Here is a 21,629-nt window from a genome sequence, read left to right on the forward strand (position 1 = left end):
AAAAAAAAAAAATGTAGGTACAAGGTACATGAAAATCCCAGCAAAGTCAAACTGGGTGCCTTACTATAAAAGGTCAGTCTCGTAAAACTGGTTTTAAGTTCTGGCTGACTGCAGGGCTTGCTGCTGTACTGACACAAGCATAGACATGTACGTTTGCTAAGCCAAAAAATAAAAAATAAAAAACAGTAGCTCTTCTAAAATAGAGATAAAGCAATGGTGTTTTTGCTACAAGAATATAGTGGATGAAATATTATGCCACTAATACTTCGTGTATGATAGCATCTAGTTTGTAGGCTTTGAGCATTGATCATTTATGTGGAAAGAAGGCATGATGGTGTCGATATTTATTTTCATATGAAGTGAGATGCAAAATCAGAAACAGTAGGATGCTTTTCTCCTCTGTCCGGTAGTTAACTTTAAATCTAGAGTATGACTAGTTGAAATCATTGGGTGTGATTGGGGTATTGATTTCCAAAATTGGGAGTTGAAACTGGCAGTGTGTTCTGGAATCTTTGGATGTGTGCAGGTCTTGCAAGGGCTTTACAGCTTTGCAAACTACTGCTGTCTGAATGGGAGCAGTTCCTGTTTTTGTTCATCTGCTTCAGAAATAAAGGATATAAGTTTAAGAGTGAATATGAATTTTTATCGTCTGTTTTCACACTGCAGTCAAGTGCAGTTTTTGAGCACTTTGCTAATGGAGTGACGAATACTGTCCTAGAAACTTTAAGGCACTTTTGCATTACAAGTTATCCTGATAACATCAGAGAAATCATTATTTCAAGTAGTTGGCAGTCCTTCAATTTCTTTTTTTTCTGTTAATTTACCTCTAGGAGTTCTAAAAGTAACCAGAGTAAAAAGAAAGGTCCTCGTACCCCTAGTCCTCCTCCTCCAGTACAAGAGGAAACTCCTCTAGGAAAAAAACACAAGGAGAAACATAAAGCAAAAGAACGTTCGGAAGAAAAAACAAGGGAGGTGAAAGAGAGAGGGCGTGACTTTGAAAGACACAAGGAGAAAAAAGAGAAGCAGAGGTAGGTTCTGTGGTCTTACTAGATTTTTAATGTTTATGCAACCTTGCTCTTAAGCTTTTACTTACGTATTGCGAATTAATAAGGAGTTTATACCTGGCAGCACTCTGCAGTGTTCGTTGAATATTATAAATGCATTATTTAGATGCTGATAAACAGTAAGTGGTTTGCAGCTTTGAATTACATAATTTAATGGATTTGTAAGCTACTCTTCGGAAAGATTCAGTATGTTTTTCGGGAAGCTCGCAAGTCATTCACTTTTCCCCTTCTTTTCTGAAGTCTGAGAGGACTATTTTCTACATTTGTAATGACATATTTATCTTTTCCCTGATCTTCAGTCAGTTAAAAAAAAATATGAAATAGACTGCTGTGATTTTGGAAGTTTTTCACTTTTGCAATTATGCGTCAAATATGACTGTTCCCATTATTTTCCCTTTATTTTTAAGGCATAGATATTATTTTTAAGGCATAATCAAGTTGTAAAGTTGGAACTGTGTTTCTAGGCCCTGTGTTCATTTGATGAAAATAGGGTAAGTACTTTGTACCTAGCATAGAAACAACCAGAGAGTTGAAGATCACTAAACCATATGTTTTTTAACTGATAAACTGAAAGCATCATTTATTTAAATATATTTATTGTTTCCCTCATTGTTTCCTTCATACTTGCTGTGATTGAGCTGTTTTTGAGGCCTTCAAATACCTTCCTCCTTATGAATGGAGAAGCAGTAAAGAACACTTTACGTGATGGTTAAAGGAGCAAGAGTACTTTGGTTACATCTTTTTTTCTTAAAATAATTAAGAAATAATGTCAACTCTTCATGATGCATAGCAAGTGAAACCAGTGAGAATTCAGAACTTAATCTTCTCAAACTGGGACTAGCGTTTGCCACATATATCTGGATTTTTGAGTCGTCTTAAAGTTCTGACATTACAAAACATAAATGGGTAGCAAGAAAACTCTGTACTGATGGGGATTTTGTCTCAGAGCCGCAGGAAATATCAGGTAAAAAAAAAATGAACCTTGTTTTGTTTTTACCATCTTCAAACTCTGTATTTTATAGTCAAATCATCTAGGAATGAATTTTGTATTGCATTCTTTGCGTATGTACTTCATTCTTTAGTTATGCTAACATAAGGTGATTTCCCACGTGACATCCCAGATGGAACAAATAATGGTGTAAGAGAAGTCCACGCTCTTGCAAGCAGGAGCTGTCCATAATTTTGCCTCCGAGCGCCGTGCTGCGCCGGCGTTAGCTGCGTGCACCGAGCTGCTGGCTGTGTTGCAGGGACCCTTCGGAAGGCTCGCACAGGCAGAAGCGCTCGGCCAGCCCCGCCGAGCACTCCGGCAGCAACTCCTCGCCCTCCCGGGAGTACTCGCCGCCGGCCGCGAGGCGAAGGCAGGCGGCCCGGGCGCCGGCCAAGGCGGCCACGCACAAGCAGAGCTTCTCACCCTCCTCACGCAGGTGGGGCGCCGTTTGCACGGCTTTTCTTGCCATTCGTAACTGTGATTAAGACCCCTTGTGTATCGCTTTGAGTGCGGGCCTCTTGCTGCTATGGGGGCCTGCAGCATTAGGGCTCTGGGAGAGCAGCTTTGCCCAGGTACTATGCTGCAGTCACAAATACAAGTCATCCTGCATGCTTTGTTTTTTATTCCTTGCAAATGTTTTGTTTTCAGGTGGTGCTTTGGTAATCTGATATGGGGCAGGCTCAGCCTGTGATCTTCTGTCACCTTTTATCCTCAATCCTCCCCCCAGCTTCTTAAAAAATATAAACTATAGGAGAATTTTGATGTAAAGATGGGAAAACAGTTTTCTTGAGTGTATGGACTAGAAAGAAAGAAGCACTGACATTAATTTAAAATTTTCTCCCTCTTGTGTTTTACTCAAAAACAATCTCCTTGCAGACCTGACTTTTTCTACCTCAGATTGCCACTGATTTCACTTAGCATTCTGTACCCAAAGATTTGTGTTTTGGAAGCAGAATCTCCATTCTTGATGTGAACAGAATTTTTTTTTTTTTTAATCTGTCTGCACAGAGCCTGAATCTTTCATAAAACTATTGTAGCTATGAGATGCATTACTGAGCAGCATTGGCCCAGAGACTATCCATGTGGCTCTTGGCCAGTGGTATGGCACACGGTAGCTTGCCAACCCAAATTCTTCCAGAGCTCATTCTGTTCAGAGGCCAAATGACCTCAGATACCTTGCAGAGAAGAATTTCTTGCTCCATTATCATGGTGTTCACCAAAAGCAGTGTTGAACACATCTATGACAGGCCTGCAAGCAAGGGTAATCCTAGTCCTCGTGGATAGCACAGCCCTTACGGCAGCAGACACAGTGCCAAAATACCTTTACCAACTGCCGAGATACTGTGGGAGGTTGCAGGGAAGAACCTACCTGTGGTAGGTAGTCCTTTGTTTGTGAGTCACCTGAAACTTGGAGCTTAATCTCTATGATCTGGGTATTTCTTTGAAGTCACAAACACAGCATATGGATGTTTAAGAACAGAAATCGAATTACTTTCAAATAAGCACTTTTAAAAAATACATAGTCTATGTCATTATTTTAGCTCCTCCTATCTTCTATGGAGTCCTTAGAATTTTGTAAAGGAAGGGAACTAGGATTTTAAAGTGATTTATGGTAGTACACATTTCACGAGAAGTCACTTGCAAGGTGCTCAGCTAAGGAGGAGGAAGAATCAAAGGCTTGAAGCCTGTGTTCTTCCTTGTTGGAATTGTGCATGGGATAACACATTATGAAGAAATCTGTTTACAGATATATAACTAATTCCTCATCAAACTATGTGAATTCCAAGATGAGAGATACTTGGCATGTTTTTTATTATTTTATATGAAGCTTTTCCTTGATCTTGTAAATGTTCTTGTCTGCTCAACCTCTTGGCAGATAAGCACATGAGTTTGCAGGACCTAGGCTTAGCTTGTATAAAGATCAGTGCCTTTAATAACAGAAATAGTGAAAAAATGCAAAAGAAGTTGCTACTTTCTAAAAGTAGGATGCTGCCTAGCTCTTCACTTGAAAAGAAGGAAAAAATATTCTACTAGATTTTTACACTGTGTTATCTGTCTGGCTAATTTAAGCATGAATTCCAAAAGGAAGCTTCTGGTAAAGATGATGATGACTCTTGAATTGGAGGTGGGAGAGAAGATTGTATTTTTATGAATCCTCACTCCCTTTCCCCAGGAAAGAGATCTAGTGGCTGTATAAAATAGTTTTGTTGCCGAGGAGTCTATAAAGTTTTCTTGGACTACTGATTCTTAAATATTATCTTAAATAAACTGTTGCCATTATATACTGAATATACTTCAGAAAATAGATAGATATACTTTGAAAGTACATGAGGAAAGACTAGTGTGGTATGTTGTAGAAATAGCACATTTTCCGTAGACATGAGTAAAAATAAAATGGCATAAGCTATTTTAATTCCTCTTTATCATGGGTTATAATAAAGAGATCTGTTAAAGTAGTTACACATGTGGTGGCTCTTCTGACTCTTCCTTGCAGGTCTGCTTCACCGTCAGGGCAGCACCATTCTCCCATATCCTCCAGACATCACTCCTCTTCGTCGCAGTCGGGCTCCTCCGTTCAGAGACATTCTCCGTCCCCGCACCGCAAGCGGACGCCCTCGCCCTCCTACCAGCGGGCGGCCTCCCCGCCCGCCCGGCGCTCCTCCTCGCCCTATCCCCCGCGCTCTTCCTCCTCTCCCCAGAGGAAGAGGAGCCCTTCCCGACACCGCTCTCCTGCGAGGGAGAAGGGCAGGCACGACCGCGATCGCACCTCCCAGTCTCACGACAGGCGCCACGAGCGGCGCGACGGTAGGAACGACAGTAACACTTGAGACTAACTTCATGTTGTTTGCAAGTTGTGTTTAGAAATTTGGTTGTTCAAACTGTGGTGGCTTAATTATTTGGATTGTCTATGGCTGTCCCAATGAACAGCTACATGGTGAAGAAAATACGGGCAAACATCAATATTATCGTTCTTGTGCTTGGGGACCATGTAATGGAGCGAATCTAATAGAACTGGCTTTGTAGGCCCACCTGGTTGTAGAGATCCTCTAGCCTAGGAGTTTCTTTAAGAATGCAGTGCTGGTTTCAATAGGCAAGTAGCCTTCTTATGGTGCTGGGCACAGACTATTGGATCAGCTGAGCGATGGCCCAGCACTTGTAAGTGACCATTGCGCTCTCTTTTTCTGCAAAAGGCCCAAGTGCTAATCTGGGCCTCTGACAGTGGTCAGTGCAGTCTCTGGTCCTTTGGTCCAACAAAGATTATTAAGGAATATCTCTCCTACGAGGAGAGATCGAGTGAGTTGGGCCTATTTTCTCTGGAGAATAGATGGCTGAGATGGGATCTGATTAATATGTTAAAGTGCATGAAGGGGGAATGTAGGGAGGAAGGGGCCAAGCTCTTCTCAGTGGTGGCCAGTGACAGGACAAAGAGTAATGGGTGTAAGTTGAAACACAGGCAGTTCCATCTCCACGTGAGGAGGAACTTCTTCCCTGTGAGGGTGCCAGAGCCCTGGCACAGGCTGCCCAGGGAGGCTGTGGAATCTCCTTCTCTGGAGATCTTCCCAACCCGCCTGGATGCCGCCCTGTGCCCCGTGCTCTGGGTGTCCCTGCTGGAGCAGGGGGTTGGACTGGATGATCTCTAGAGGTCCCTTCCTTCCTCAGCCATTCTGTGATTCTGTGATTTTCATGGAGAATTAAAGGAGCTGTATGCAAAGGGAGCGTGTGCTTCCTCTGGTACAAGTCTAACAAGTCAATACAGCAATTTGTGAAGAACAGACATGCCAGTTCTCCCGACAGAAACTTTATAAATAGTATTTCTGTTGGCTTTTTTAGACTGACTGTAAAATGATATTTATATAGTAGCAACACTGGAACTAAATAATCTTAAAAGATAAGATTTTAGTGGGACAGTGAGGTCTTAAAAGCAAGTGGTGCAGATGCAACAGTTTTTTTTATAGTGTGTAAGAGAGAAGGAACCCATTTCTATCAGTACCCTTTCAAGAAGCGTAATCTTGTCATTAAATTATTGAAACGTGCTTACTTTCTAATACTCCTGAGATAAAATTTGCAAATATATTGCAAAAATTTTGAACAAGTAATATTTGTAAAGCACAGATCCAAATTCAGAGATATTTTGCTGAATATCTAAATGGACATCCAACATGATTTGATCTTTCTTCCTTACCGATTTTAAGTTTCTGCATGTGTGTCAAAAGTGTATTTTAGCTCTATTATATTGCTGTTACTGTTTTTTAAACAATTCACTTGGTTTGATTGGGCTAAGTATGCAATATTCTTTTAAATATTTTTCAGAAACTAGAGGGAAAAGGGAAAAAGAGAGAGAAACGAGAGACGATCGTGATTATGACCAGGAGCAGAGCACCTCCAGGGACCACCGAGATGACAGAGAGTCTCGTGACGGAAGAGATCGGAGGGAGACGAGAGACACCAGAGATCGGAGGGAGCCGCGGGAATCCAGAGACACTCGTGACTCCCGAGATGCGAGGGATTATAGCAGGGATAACAAGGACAGTCGGGATCAGAGAGACTCGCGCTCGACACGAGATTCACATGACTACAGGGACAGAGAGAGTCGTGATGCCCACAAAAAGGATGACCAGTATCAGGAGGAGTCGCGCGGCTACGGAAGATCCCACGGCAGGGAAGAGAGCTCTCGTGCTGACACAAGAAACGACTCCAGAAGCGACTCTAGAAATGAGAGCAGAAGTGACCGAACTGGCAGAAGTCGAGGCAGAGGCCCAGAGTTATCTGAAAAGGGTATTACATGATTTAAAAAATAAATAAATGTCCTTATTAGTGGAGATCGAGTACCGTCATTCATAGCATCTTGTTTGATGTTTGAAACTGAGCCGCTGCCAAATAGTTTCATGCTTTGAAACGTTTTGAAAAGTTTCATGCTTTGAAAGCTACATTCAATTTTAAATCTATGGTCAATTCTATTTTCATTAATCAGAACAGTTACTAAAATTTATAACATTTCTCTTTTCTCCATTGATTAAAGTGGCATAGCATTGGTATTCTACCATGTCATTTAAAAACAAATAAAAAAGCAACAAGAGAAAAGCCCCAATCCTTACAAATTTATCTCTTTCTACCACTCTGGATTTTCCCAGGGGCAGTGAAACATAGTAAACGAATAAAGGGCTAAAATATAATTGAAGATTAGCAGGGGACAATGTTTTTCAGTGTACTCAGTGTAGTAATTCTCTCAAAAGTAACTGCATGTCCAGGCAGGTACCTGAAAATTGTCTTTTTTTCTTTTCTTTTTTTTTTTTCCTTCTCTTTCTTTTCTTCTTCTTGTTTGACCAGAAAAAAAAAAAAAAGGTGGTGGGAGGGAGGATAATCAATGGCAGTGGTTTTGATGATGCACTTTATAAATGAACAACTTCACTAATCACACTTGAATCCCCTATAAAAAATATATTTGGGGCTCCCAGGCTTATCGATTGTGGTGTTTTCATTAGGAAAATGCCTTATAGTTTTACTGGGAGATGATCTCTGTTTGTTTTTCTGCTGCAGATAGTCTGTGAGTTTACAGCCTCCTGAGAATAAATTTGAACTGGCTCTTGACTGCTTTATTCCTGGCCAGGAAATATCTGTGGCTTGATGGCGTGTTGCTGATTTAGAAATTCCTGAATTTGCTGCTTGAAACTAATGTGTAAATTGTAGAAATTCAGAATAGCAGTGTGTGGATTCTGTTTTTAAACATAGCCACCTTACTTTCCTTATTTTTGTCACAATTTTTTCTGTGATAACTTTCCACATAGAAAGTGTGAAATTTTAAGGGTTCTTGATCGAGTTTTACACAGTGACTTCTATTTCCATGCCCAGTTACTCCCAACTATTTAAAAAAATTACTTCTTCAATTGACATAAAGCATCAGTAGATTTTATGGCATGTTGGAAACTCATCTTCTGTATTGATATGTCTCCGTTAGGAAGCCGTGGGACTAGAGGATCCCAAGTTGATGGTCACAGCAGTAGTGGAAACTACCATGACAGTTGGGAATCACGGAGCAGCTATCCTGACCGGGACCGCTACGATAGTAGGGAGCAAGCCAGGGATTCCTCCTTTGAAAGAAGGCATGGAGAACGGGACAGGCGTGACAACAGAGAAAGAGGTATTTTAATTATATGTTATTATACATAAATACATGTCTATATACATGGCCATACAAGTATTCTTTAAATAAACAGAAAAAGTGATGCAGATCATCACTGCAAAGAAATTTCTGGAAGGGAAGTCATTGGATGGTTTGTGTTTCTCTTGCAGGATATAAATATGTAAAGAGCTTGAATGGAGATAGCTGTTGATCTTTTTCTGAATGTAGATCCACCTTATAGTAGTAAATCCTTCTCAGAGTTACAATTTAAGACATAAATTTTCATGCTTAGGTTACTGTCATTTCTCATTCAGAAAAAAACATCAAGATAGATTTTAGTCAATAAATACTTCTCTCGTATATGGAATCTTTTCAGGGTGACTTTTAAAATATAGACTTGCAAATTTGGATCCTCTTTGTTCAGCTAAAGTATCTAGATACTTTCTATTCCGCAGGAGTAATATTTCAAATAATTATGAATGTGATTATGTAATACTGAATATCTGTGTTTGTTTAATGTACTTGCAGGTATTTTGCTTTTGTCACCAAGGGATTTTGTCACCAGGAGCAGTGTAATAAACAAGAGTAACAGAACTTAAAATGAAATTTACTATGATTACTCAATATTAACTAGTATTTTAAAGTTATAGTCACCATTAAAAGAATGTGAAACTTGTTCATGGAGCATTTGCATGGACTAATGACTTATTTTTTAAAAAAATTAGAAATTTTTTAAAAAATTAGATCCAGAAATACCATTCAAGTTTTAATTTACCTGGCAATAGGGGAGCCTTAAGTCATTGTTCATTCACTTCCGAGTTGAAAATTAATTAAACTGATGGAAATAGGTGTTTTATTTACTTGGCACTGTTCACTCCCTGCTTGCCCCAGGCTGGACATTGTCTCAATATACAGAGAAGTGCTGCTCTGTTAGACTACCAGACCCCAAAAAATTAACCTCTATCTGTACTTTTTTTTTTTTACTTTTTTGTGTATGCTGTTACTGTTCAAATATGATTAATGCCAGAGTAGAAATTATTCTAAAATAGTTATAATTTGTGGTAATAATAAAACAAAAAAAAATTGAAATGTAAGTAACAAGATACACTCAAGTTTTAGCCTTAGGTCTACCGAGAACAGTTGAAGCTTTACTGGTTCCCCCATCCTTTGGGATCACAGTAGTATTCTCTTTTTTCCATGTCTCTACTGCACTTGCTGAACACTTGAAAATTCAAGGAATATAATTGTTGGAATCTGTGAAACTGTGTTTGTGAAACTTCTTGTATTTAGATTTTCATATTTCATTTTTAAATGAGTGTCATTCTGAACTTTTTCAAGTTCTTACATCAAATTTTGAATCATTCAGTGATTCAAATACAATATAATGGCTAGAGTGTGAAGCATTTAAGTATGTTTTGAAGCTATTCAGGAAAATTCAGTAGACAGTGAAATTTTTGTACTGATTTTTGGCTAAAATAAGGAAAGCCTGCTCCCTAAATATTAACAGAAATAGAAATGAATGCTGCTTTATTCTTCCTCTACTGCCTTGAGAGAATTTTCAAGGTTGTGAAGGGAGTTCCTATTTTTTTTTATGTAAACTAATACCTAGATTGTCAAAAAGTTGCTTTTGTTTTGAATGGGAGTAACATATATATCTTTTTAATGATTGGCAACCAAATCTGATTCTCCTCACAGATCAGAGAGCGAGCTCCCCGGTGCGACACCAAGGAAGAAGCGATGACCTCGAGCGGGACGAAAGGAGAGATGACCGAAGGGTGGATCGGAGTGATGACAGAAGAGATGAAAGGGCAAGGGAGAGGGAGCGAGAGCGGGAGAGGGATCGAGAGAGGGAGCGAGAAAGGGATCGGGAAAGAGAAAGGGAGAAGGAAAGGGAGTTAGAACGGGATCGTGCTCGGGAAAGAGAGAGGGAGAGGGAGCGGGACAAGGATAGGGAACGTGATCGTGACAGAGACAGGGACCATGACAGGGAAAGGGAACGAGAAAGGGAGAGGGAGAAAGAACGAGAGCGAGAGAGGGAGGAGCGAGAGAGGGAACGAGAGCGAGAAAGAGATCGAGAACGGGAACGGGAAAGGGAGAGAGGTCGGGACAGGGATAAAGAAAGAGACCGTCAGAGAGACTGGGATGACAAGGAAAAAGGAAGGGAAGACCGCAGAGATAAAAGGGAGGATCTCCGAGAAGAAAGAAGTACAAGAGATGTCCATGAGGAAAGAAAGTCCAAGTGAGTGGATATAAACGCAACTTCAATCAAAATACTCAAAAAAAAAAAAATCTCTTTAATGTAAATTTTAGTGAGCTACTATGTTTGGAGGAAAGAGAACATGGAGCAGGAAACTCACTGCCCTTTTTTTTTTGCATATATCCAATCTGTAGCCACCTCCTGCCCTTTCTTTGCATATATCCAATCTGTAGCCATCTCTCCCCTGCATGTGTCTTCCTGTTGGCCCAAAAGCAGGGTCTGGCTCCTGCAGTCAGTGAAGTTGAACAGTGCTGATAAAGTTTGCACGATGCTTTGTTATCACAAAGCTGTGGAACTTCTCAGAAGCAAACAGATGGGTCAGACCTTGCCATTTTTCCTTCTAAGTATATTCATGTGGCCTTGCATTCATCAACACAGACTTGGATATAGCATAGCAGACTGCTGATGTTTCTGAAATGAGGCAAGTCAGTTAGCACTTGGCTGGGTCAGTGTTCAGGACTTGGTTCAAGCCTGCACTGGTAGCCTCCTAATGCAAATGTAGTAATGCAAAGGGCACATGGAGATCTAATGAGCTCTGCCCCAGGTAAATGTGTGGTGTTTGTTTCTTCCCTGCTTTGGACTGCTTAGTCTGGAAGTAATTAGTATGTTTTGTGTGAGGGACTTGTGTAATATGATGAGTCATCTAATACAGAATTATAACTATGGGGGAGAAAAAAAGACTTCAGCAGTCTTGCATAACCCCTTATTAAAAAAAAGATGACTATATAAACTTAATGAGTTTTAGTTTAAGATATCTCATGTAATTATGACAGAGAAAACTGACTGTACTTTAGGTTTTAGAATAACAAGGTTAAAAATTGCAAAACTTCCCAGCATCTTTAGATGTTTTGTCATCTGTACGAGGTGCTTAAATTTCAGGGATTGTATCGATGATGATACTACCTTGTTTTAAAATTTTTTTTCCTCAATGAATCCTCAAGGAACCTGACTGAGGGTGTTTGTTCCACAGGAAGCGGCACAGAAACGAGAGCAGCCCCAGTCCTCGGCAGTCGCCCAAGCGTCGCCGCGAGCACTCTCCCGATAGCGACGCCTACAACAGTGGGGATGACAAAAGTGAGTAGGACTGGGCTGTCTTTGCTGCAGGATTTAGCTTACTCTCTAGCTATGGAAAATACCTTGTAACCTAAAATAGAAAAAACAGAGGTTAAACTTTTAAAGTATCTTCCTCCCCCCCCCCCTTTTTTTTCTTGTATGATGTTATATTTGTTTTCTGTCTCATTACTGTATGTTGTTATTGTCAGGTGATGGTTGCTTTTGTATCTGTCTTTTAAGATCCTTGTTTACCAAAATGAAAATTATCTGTTATTATATATAAGTATAAAAGCTTGGAAAATGTAACTGAAATAATGGATCATTTGTTTTGATTGGCACTTTTTGGCATGCGCAAGATACCAAATGTTCCTCTCTTCTGCTTTCTAAGCAATACAAGTACATCCTCTTTCCCAATTTGTAGATGAAAAGCACAGACTTCTGAGCCAGGTTGTGAGACCACAGGAATCGCGGTCCCTGAGCCCCTCTCATGTTGCAGAGGACAGACAGAGTCGCTGGAAAGAAGAGGAGCGGAAATCGGACAGAAAGGAAAGCTCCCGACGTTACGAAGAACCCGAATTTAAAGAAAGGGTTTCTTCAGCGGATAAGCAAAGGGAACAACCAGATGCTACAGAAAGCTCCAGGTCCAGGGTCCAGGAAAACCTGGGACACCGTCCCTCTGAAGAAAGAGATGCGTCTGATAGACTGCATGATGACAGCAAGAAGAAGTCTAAAGTACAGAAAAAGGCAACCAAGAAAAAGAAAGATGATGAGAGTGGGGTTGAAAGATACACCAGTGAGTCAATAGCTGAGGAAAACCAGGTCTTTTCACCCAAGAAAGGTCAAAAAAAGAAAAACATAGAGAAAAAGCGCAAGAGGTCCAAGGGCGACTCTGAAGTTTCTGATGAAGAAGTCGTTCCCCATCATAAAAAGAAAAAAGGCCCAAGAACTCCCCCTGTTACAAAAGAAGAGTTGGTTGAAGCACCACCCGAGAAAGCTGTGGCAGAAGTCCCCTCAAAAAGAGAAGACACAACGTTTAGTGACTGGTCAGATGAAGATGTTCCTGAACGCGGTGACATCGTTGTTCCAGAAAGAAACCCTGAGGACTCCCATAGAAAAAGTCACAGGACAAGGGGCGAGAAGTTGGAAGCCCCTCACGTTACGATAGAAGACGGACCCCACCGCAAACCCGTGGATCAGAAGCGCAGCAGCAGCCTCGGCAGCAATCGGAGTCACACCTCAAGCAGGCTTCGATCCCCTTCCAACGAGTCTGCTCATCGCAGCGGAGACGACCAGACTGGACGGAAAAGGATCCTTCACAGTAGCTCTAGAGACAGGGATAGGGACCGGGACCGAGAAAGAGAGAAGAAAAGCTTGGAAATCACCGGGGAACGGAAGTCCAGAATCGATCAGTTGAAACGAGGGGAACCCAGTCGCAGCACATCTTCAGGTAATAAGACAGGTCTTGGTGAGGCTGAGCTGTCATTCTGTGTGAAAAGGAAAATCCCAAATTGTTCTCCTGTGGCTCTGTCCTCTTTTCTTTAGTAATTAGTGTGATGGGGGAAGAAGAGGCTCTTTACTATTCATAGTAAAACTAGAGTGAATTAAGATTTTTCTGCAAGTGTTACCGTATTTGAAAAGCTGATCCTCAGTGGACATGGTTGACAATTTTGTTTTCACAAAAACATTCAGTCAGATTTGGCAGTTCGTGCTGTCTGGAGGGTAAAGTAATTTGTAGGGCAAATGAAACGCCAAAAAAAAAAAAGCTGTGCACAGACAGAACATGGGATAGTTTTATGGTATAAATGATGTTTTTCAATTCATTATCACCATTTATTTTAATATGGAAACTCTGAAATGTGTACAAAATTAAAATACTGTTCTGTGTGGGCTAGAGATCCTTTACAATCTCCAGAGATATTTTAACTGAGGTAAATCTAGTCCTTGTTAGGCAGGCTATTAATGCATATCGCAGAATGGCTGAGGTTGGAAGGGACCTCTAGAGATCATCTAGTCCAACTCCCTGCTCCAGGAGGGACACCCAGAGCACGGGGCACAGGGCGGCATCCAGGTGGGTTTGGAAGATCTCCAGAGATGAAAATGACCTTTTTGGATCAAAATATTCACAAATTATCTTTAGTTCTATAGTTCTTGTAAAGAAAATAGCTAAAGCATTCTTCTTAAAATGCAAAGAACATCATTTAAAAAAAGATTCTAAGCCATTTTGGATCTGGTAGTAAATGAAGAAAGAAAAATGCAGGTGATCTTATAGTTACAGTACATGCCTGAAATCAACTTTCTAAAGCTATCACTTGCCTAGCCCAAGGTATTAGTATAATTTGAAAATAATTTTGAAAATAATTATTTTCTTAAAGTGTCTACTTTCAGTGTAAATGATGATCCATTTGGCTTCTGTAGCAGTAGAAAATAACCAATGAAAAATATGAACTGGGAGTGGGCAAAATAACCTATTTTAAGTAAGGTTAAATCTGTAGATAATCTCGAGGCACTGTTAATATCGAGATAATGCTTTCCAGAAGTCCACTTGGGTATCAGAATCTTTAAAATGCTTTGGCCCAGTAAAACAGTGTTACGTTCACATGCTGTAGTCATGCGTATTTTTAAAATATTTTCCTCAGATCGTCAAGATTCAAGAAGCCACAGTTCGAGAAGAAGTTCTCCCGAGTCGGATCGTCAGGTCCATTCCAGATCGGGGTCCTTCGATAGCAGGGAGAGGCTGCAGGAGCGTGATCGCCACGAGCACGACCGGGAGCGAGACAGAGACAGGAGGGAAGCAAGACAGAGAGACTGGGACCGAGACGTTGACAAGGACTGGCCGAGGAGCCGGGAACGGGAGCGACTCAGGGAACGCGAGAGAGAGAGGGAGAAGAGAAGGGAGCTGGACAGAGAACGAGACAGGCAGCTGCCTGATCCTGTGGAAAGAGACAGGGACAGAGGCCTTGACCTGGCCTCGCAAAAGGAATCGGCGAAACACGGCGAGTCGAAGCTGGACCGAGATCACGACAAGGACTTCGAGGGTGTTTGTCGGGACGCTGCAGCTTCGGAGAAGGAGAGAGCAGACAAAGATTTAGGTCCTCTGCAAGGGTTTGAAGAGGGAAACGAGGCTGAAAAGGTCGAGAGTTTAGAAGGTGAGATACTCTGGGAAAGAAGCTGGGCTGCCACATAATCTGTTTCCTGTTGGCACAATGCTGGGGTGTATTAGAATAACTTTCTGCTGAAGGGTTACTCTCTGAAACATGTTTTTGCTTTGGCCTTTCTATTGTGGAAGCAGATACGATGTGAGAAAGTGTGATGAGCATCATCTTAGTTGTATAAATGTTAATTAATGTCAGTTGATTTCTAAAGAAATCTTGAGGCAAATAAGCATAAATAATACAGGGTAAAATTTTTCTAGGTAGTAAAACTGAATAGTCAGTTTGCTAAAGAATAACCTAAAATTCATTTGTCCTGTTAGGTCTGTTTCTTAGTTTGGAAGTGATAGGCAGTAAGCAAAAATTTTGCAGCCAAAGATGTATTTTAACTAAGGTAAAATAATCATAATTTCTTAAACAACCTTTGCCCGATTTCTCAGTCCTAAAAATTAGGAAACTAAATGATTTGAAACTTTTTGGGAGGAAGAAAAGGGAGAGGAGAGTGTGCAGAGCCAATTGCCATAGAAAAGGCTATCTAAGTGAAATGTATGTTTATAGTATGTGGATGAGTAAGAGTGAGTAAATTTGACATAAATCCATTCAAGTTCTTCTTGAAGGACTTCAGTTTTCTTTAGACTCTCTTGCACAGGGAGCCTAAAATTGTATGATAAAATGCTTCATTCTAGATGTCTTACCCCTTACGTTATTTGGGAGTTTTGCTGCTTCTTTCTCTAGTAGAGCCTTTGGACTGGATCCTGAATTTAGATTCCTGTGCAAAACCTTTGTAAGGTTAACTTAGGTCTATACTATTAACTATATGTCAGATTATCAACATATGTTTCTTGTGAGTAAGGCCTTCTGTCATGATAAATAATTATATAATATGTGGAAAAAAATACTCTCCTGCTTTCACGAGTACCTATTTTCATATTGAATATACCTATCCCCAAAAGCTAGTTAGCGAATTTGCCAAACTCTCTCTTTTTTCAGCTTATGTACTTGTTTAGAAAGCGAGATCAACAGCTTTAAAGCTAAAATATGTATGTGTCTCTGCAGGAGGGGAAGATGAAACGAAGATTGATGATGTTCAGTCCCTGGGGTCGGGTGCTGGGGAATACGAGCCCATCAGTGATGATGAACTGGATGAGATCCTGGCGGGCGACGCTGAAAAGCGGGAAGATCAACAGGAGGATGAGAAGATGCCTGGTAAAAGTATAGCAAAACCTCTTTTTATGATTATTTGGTTATAAAGATTAGATCAGTTTGGGTGTGAGGCTGCTTCATCCTTTTCAAGTTGTGTGGATGCAGTGCTGAGTGGACAGTACTTCTGAATTCAGAGTGAAGGTTGTCTGGTTTTCCACTTGTTCTGGTAAGTGGCCAGGTAAGCCTGAAGTTCAGAGGTGACTAAATAGAGTGCTGGGAGTTGTGTTCTGGAGCAGTAAGCCTTTTGCTTGTAGCAAGAAGGAGAAGCTTTTTTTTTTATAAACGTTTTCATTTTTCTCATTAGCTGTTGGCTAGTTATTTGGAACTAAATATTAAGAACAGATTTTAGCCATGCTGGAATTTTTCCCAAATACAATGGGAAACAGGGAATTTTCTAATTGCTGTAAACTCGGCTAAGTCATCTGGGATGTGTGATCAGCGTTCATTTTTTCTATCATAAATGTCCTAGACAAACACTGTTGTTTGTTTGCTCAGTTAAGTCTATCACCCCTTTGAAAAGAACAGAACAGTTACAGCAGAGAACAGCCACCGATCACTGGCTACTAGAAAGTAACTACTAGCTTTTTAAGCATTTAGGTTGAACCTATCATACCTAAACTCGTTGTCCTGTGACTTTTGTGATTGCTCTGTGATACATCCAAATCTGCTGACTAAGCTAACAGGATAAAGCAACCTCTGACGAAAGAAGTTGCCGTAATGAAACGGAAATTACATTACATGCTGCAATGTAGTGAAGCAAAATGTTAGGTTTTCCTTTGAAATCCAAGAAGCCTTAATTTTTTTGAGGAATCCTGTGCTATTTTTCTCCACAAATCAAATGAATTTTAATACTTATCTCAAGCATGTAAGGACTCAGGCTTTGCTGAGAACCGCAGAACAATGTTAATCTAATTCGTGTTGTTTTTAGGAGACAGGGGTGTATGTGAAACTAAACACTTGTGGTAGGGGAGGATGATATGATAATTTTCTGCCATTGTTTTACAGATCCTGTAGATGTTATAGATGTGGATTGGTCCAGCCTTATGCCAAAGCAGCCAAAGGAGCCAAGGGAGCCTGGGGCTGCCCTCCTAAAATTCACCCCCGGGGCTGTTATGTTGAGAGTCGGCATTTCCAAACGATTGGCAGGACCGGAGCTCTTCACCAAAATTAGAGAGACTTGCCAGAGAGTATTAGAAAAACCTAAAGGTAATGGTTTCTCGGGGCTTAAGCTGTCTTTTTGTGCTTAGTAAAAAGATTGTGACATTTGTGCTAACTGGTTATTTTCAGTTTCAAGGTGGGCGTTGATTTGCATTATGATTGTGTGGCTATAGAAAGTATAGAGTGAACACTGAGGAAGAATTGTATGTTTGTAACACTGCTGCACGTCAATCAAATTTAGTGTTTTAATTACAGGAATGAGTGAGGAGGTCTAGAGTAATTCCTGAGGGTAGAGAAAAAAAGAAAGCTTCATCCTACCTGGGGAAAAAAGAAGCTTCATTTTAGCTGAATATTCTTTTCATGAGGCCATGCTGATTTCATGCCTTCCTAGGCTGTTGGCAGCATCTTGGAGAGCTAATGATCTTCCACAGTGAATCAGCAGCACGAGTATGAGAAAGAAATAAGATGTTCTTATCTTCTGTGAAGGATCTCTGCATGTTCCCTTGTTTCCCTTCTGAAGATCCTCTCCAAAATGTGCGGAAAGGAGACACTGGGTCGGAATGGAGGAGAAGCTTAGTGGTACTTGTGTACTATGTCTGCAGTAGAAATGAGGAATTAGATGGGAAAATACAAAAGCTTAGCATTTGGAAGGAGGTTTTGGGGCAAGATAGATGGTAATGGGTATGACCTATATCAGTTTCGTTTACTGTGGAATCCTTGGGATTTTGTTTGTTAGGGATTTTAGTGTTTGTCAGGACTGTGGAGCGTTTGCTGTCCATAAGGACTGTATACGAGTTATTCCAGGTTACAAATATGAGAAAATTATTATCTGTAGAACCCATTTTCATGGAATACCAAATTTTCCTAATTTGTGATGTTGTGAGTTCTAGTCCTGTATATGAAACAGATTTTTTTGAAGTTTTTTTGCAACGTTAATCGTCATGCTGCTGTCTTGCTAACTTAGCAGTTCCTTTCACTCAACAGGGAAGAAAAGATGGGAATTTGCTTCTCTCAGCCCTATTAATCTCCATGAATGACACTGCTTGCACGAGCCATTTAAGCTGTAGAACTGTTAATCACGGGCTCTTGCTACTGCTTCCACTTTCCTTTTTTCTTCTTTTTAATAAGCCAAATTAAATGCAAAAATTTTTTAATGCAGTAAAGTAGTATAAGTTGACACACGTACCTGGCATTAATATTGCAGTTGTCCCACTGTGTGTGTTGCTGGGAACACTTAAACTTTTTCTATACAACATTTTCTTCTGGTTTACCAATATTCCAGCTTTTATGCTTAGCAATTTACCTAATGGGTATAACTGATAGTGTTGTATGTCCTTGAGTGTGCAGACCCGTCTGGCACAGTAAAGGCATGAACTACCAGAGATGGTTAGTTTTCTCTATAAATGCTATGATTTTGCTGCATATTTGGATATTTTATATTAGCAATTCCTTGCAACAGACACCTGAGTGCCGAATCACTCCTCTAGCTATTTAAAATGATCCCTGAAATATCCTGTGGTCCTTTTAGGCTTCTCTAGAAGTAAAACCTTGGAGAGGAGAGAGATTCAGGTGCCTCTACTGGCCTCCCCTTCAGTATGAGCCCAGGGTCTCGCTGCTGCAGGCAGTGCATTCACACCCGTATGGTCTCAATTAAGGCACAGATTTGGGTGCCCTAAAAGGGGATTGAAGCTAAATGAAATGTTTACACCGAGTTGCTGCAAGAATGCGGTGTTTTCACTTTGGACTTCTTTGACTTTCTGTGTTCTTGTGTTTTAAATGCTGAGTGAAGTTTGCTCTTGTTTTTGTTAGTCTTGGTGGCTGAGCAGTTTCTGGTGGCACACTGAAAAGCAGACAAAGGAAAGGGTGGGTTATCTGTGGGATCTTTGTTTGAATTTGTTTTCTTCAGAAATAAAAATCTGTAGTATCTGGTGGAAGTTAGGTTTGTAGCTGATTTACCCCATCTATGAAAAGCTTCTGTTGAGGACCTCAGGTGCTCAGCAGCCAAATGCAGTCAGCACATGACACCTGGGCAGGCCCTGCGAGCAGCAGTGTGAGCCTTGCAGCAGCCCTGGGGAGCCCCATAACTTGAGGTGGTGATTGCCCATTGGGCTGGTTTTGGTGACTTCAGTGGAGTCCTTCATCTGCCTTTGGTTTCTTCCAGCTTTTCTGTTCCTTTTCACCTTGTGTCCAAACTGGTTCTATTCATCAGAAGATCACAGAGTAGAATGAAAAATGCATCTTCGGTCTGTTCTTTGTCCATTCTGCCAAATTGCTGGAGCATTCTTTGCTTTTGGAGGTTAAACTTGCCCCAGGTTTGCTGACGCCAGCAGTTGTGCATTATATATAGTCTTTGCTTAACACTGGACGGTTTACTCCGTAAAGATGACTGGATTTGCCTTTGCTACATACCTTTAAAATATTTTAATTCTTTCTTTAAATTCCTATCTCATGTGCAAGAGTGATTAAATCAGTAAGCTGCTGCCAGGCTTAAACGCTCTTCTTGTTCAGATCTGCATTTCATAGAGAAAAAGATGTCACAGAAGTGAAGTGTTAACAGTTGCACATTGTTTCTTCTGATAGACATATTAAAAGACTAGTGCTGCCACTCCTGTATTATTAAAAACACTTTGAAGGCCCTGTAGGAGGAGGTAGTTCATTAGCATCAATTGACTTACGTTCCAGGTTCACCCTCTGTGGATAACAGAGTCCTTTTCCATAGTCATATTTCACATTTGTTTAGCCCCGGGAACCCTGCTCTGACACTGGTACCGTTCTCCTGGTGCTCGCAGGGAAGTGCAGCGTCAGTCACCGTCTGATGGAGGCTGGAAGGAAACGCCTCTCTTCACACACTTCCAGGCATGAGTGATAACCCTCCCATGTGTTCTGTCATCAGTTTCAGCTTCTACAGTTGCTGCCCCTGTGTTTCTTTGCAGTGCTGAACCTAAACTCCTGTTTAGATGATGAGGGACTTGTTCAGTTTTTCCCCACAGACTGCAGCATCCTCCTTTTCCCAACCTCATTTAAAAGGCACAAATACAAGTAGACTTTGAGACAAGGGTTAAATCTCTTGTAGGATTGTTTTGAACTTTGGCCACATGCAGAACTATGAATTTGTTTTTTTCCCAATATAACACATGTGCTGATCTTTGCAAATCTCCCCTCTTTGCAGATGCAGAAAACCTTTTTGAACATGAACTGGGCGCCTTGAACATGGCAGCGCTGATACGAAGGGAGGAGAGAGCAGGTCTGCTCAGTAACCTGGGTCCTTGCTGCAAAGCACTCTGCTTTAGAAGGGATTCTGCAATTCGTAAACAGCTAATGAAGAATGAGAAGGCAAGTACTTCATTTATAGAGCTTGATTTCAATGTGGAAACACAAATTCTGCTCTGGGAGATGATTATTGTGTTAGATGTTTGTTAGTCTGGAACTGACCTAGTTCTTTAAGCAGTGGAGGAGAGAATGATTGAAAGAGGTCAGAGGGTTTTTATTTTTTACTTGGTCTGAGAGATTAGTTGAAGATTTTGACCAGAGATAACTGCTATTTCTTATGATGGAGTTTTGTCACTATCCTTACTGTCTGGATTTAGAGAATATATTATTAAAATAATGGGTTAAAATACAATTCCCAAGACAGCTGTTGAAAAATTCTGCTGCTAAAGAGTCTGTGGACTTTCGTAAGGCTTACAAGATTCTGTTCTTCCAAGCTGAGAGCTCTAAGATAAAATTATTCTTAAAATTAAAAATATTTTAGATGTTCCTCACACAGCAGTCAGTCTTGTGACCTTGTGTGCTAGGAGAAATATTATTAATTTTCGAAGTTTTTGTAGTGAATTTGTACAGCTGTACTTCTAATTATAGAGACTACTTGAAGTTAATACCTCAGCCTGCATGTTAAAAGCCACTCATTTTAGTTCTCTTAACTTCCCCAGGGCGCAACCAAACAAACTTACACCAGTCCTGCAGCAATGGACAGTGACTTGCTACGGTTGAGTCTGCGGTTGTTCAAAAGAAAGACTGCGTGCCAAGTGTCTGGGCAGGAAAAGCCAGAGGAGGGTAAAATGCCCCAGGCAGCTGCCCAGCAAGAGGTGTGTGTGTCTTAGGCAGCCGCTGCTGCAGCACTTGCTGGGTGACCTCCCACTGCCAGGGCTGCTGTTGCTGCTCAGAACTGGATGGTTGGAAAGCAGCTGTAGGAGATGGTGGAAAAAACCCTGTTTTTACACAGACTGTTTGGGGGATGTGAATAAAAGTGGTAGGAAGTAAAGACTCCTGTTTGCGTTTCTCTGCAAGTTTTGTAATATTGAATCTTACTCTGTAACATAGACCTGTTTTATGGTGCGTCACGTGTAATAATGTGAAGATGTCTGTTTTAGCAGTTTGTAACACCACCTGATATTAAACGGAGGAAAACTGTTTGTGTGCATCTTGCTTATTCTGAATGGGTTTCCCCACCATTGCCACCACTTTGAGCCCTCCGTAGGTGGAGCTTCAGAAATGGCTGGTTTCCTGGGAATTCCCAGGAAATGATTTATGACCAGGCTTAGAGACTTAGATGGAGCCAATTGCATTTTGGAAACAGCTGCTTCATACCAAGGAAGCAGAGGGTAACCAGTACATATGTTTTATACTTACATGGGGG

General features: G+C 40.9%; 1 protein-coding gene across 3 annotated transcripts in view; it reads left to right on the forward strand.

The window, feature by feature from the left end:
- ZC3H13 (zinc finger CCCH-type containing 13) overlaps positions 1-21,405 on the forward strand; it is a 44,846-nt gene extending 23,441 nt beyond the window's left edge. Inside the window, exons 8-20 of one of the 3 annotated variants that reach the window (XM_026042856.1) lie at positions 831-1,028; positions 2,312-2,488; positions 4,547-4,857; positions 6,364-6,828; positions 8,009-8,191; positions 9,869-10,412; positions 11,401-11,504; positions 11,905-12,930; positions 14,120-14,629; positions 15,689-15,844; positions 16,841-17,041; positions 20,163-20,326; positions 20,923-21,405. In XM_026042856.1, the coding sequence (XP_025898641.1) occupies positions 831-1,028; positions 2,312-2,488; positions 4,547-4,857; positions 6,364-6,828; positions 8,009-8,191; positions 9,869-10,412; positions 11,401-11,504; positions 11,905-12,930; positions 14,120-14,629; positions 15,689-15,844; positions 16,841-17,041; positions 20,163-20,326; positions 20,923-21,093 (4,210 nt within the window). In that variant the 3' untranslated portion in view covers positions 21,094-21,405. The remainder of the gene's footprint in view (positions 1-830; positions 1,029-2,311; positions 2,489-4,546; positions 4,858-6,363; positions 6,829-8,008; positions 8,192-9,868; positions 10,413-11,400; positions 11,505-11,904; positions 12,931-14,119; positions 14,630-15,688; positions 15,845-16,840; positions 17,042-20,162; positions 20,327-20,922) is intronic. The other 2 variants (XM_026042857.1, XM_026042858.1) reach the window with 2 other exon arrangements.
- Positions 21,406-21,629: the final 224 nt, after the last annotated feature.

The sequence above is a fragment of the Nothoprocta perdicaria genome, unplaced genomic scaffold (genome assembly GCF_003342845.1).
Source record: "Nothoprocta perdicaria isolate Ctin4 unplaced genomic scaffold, notPer1 scaffold_316, whole genome shotgun sequence".
Taxonomy (NCBI): Eukaryota; Metazoa; Chordata; class Aves; order Tinamiformes; family Tinamidae; genus Nothoprocta; species Nothoprocta perdicaria.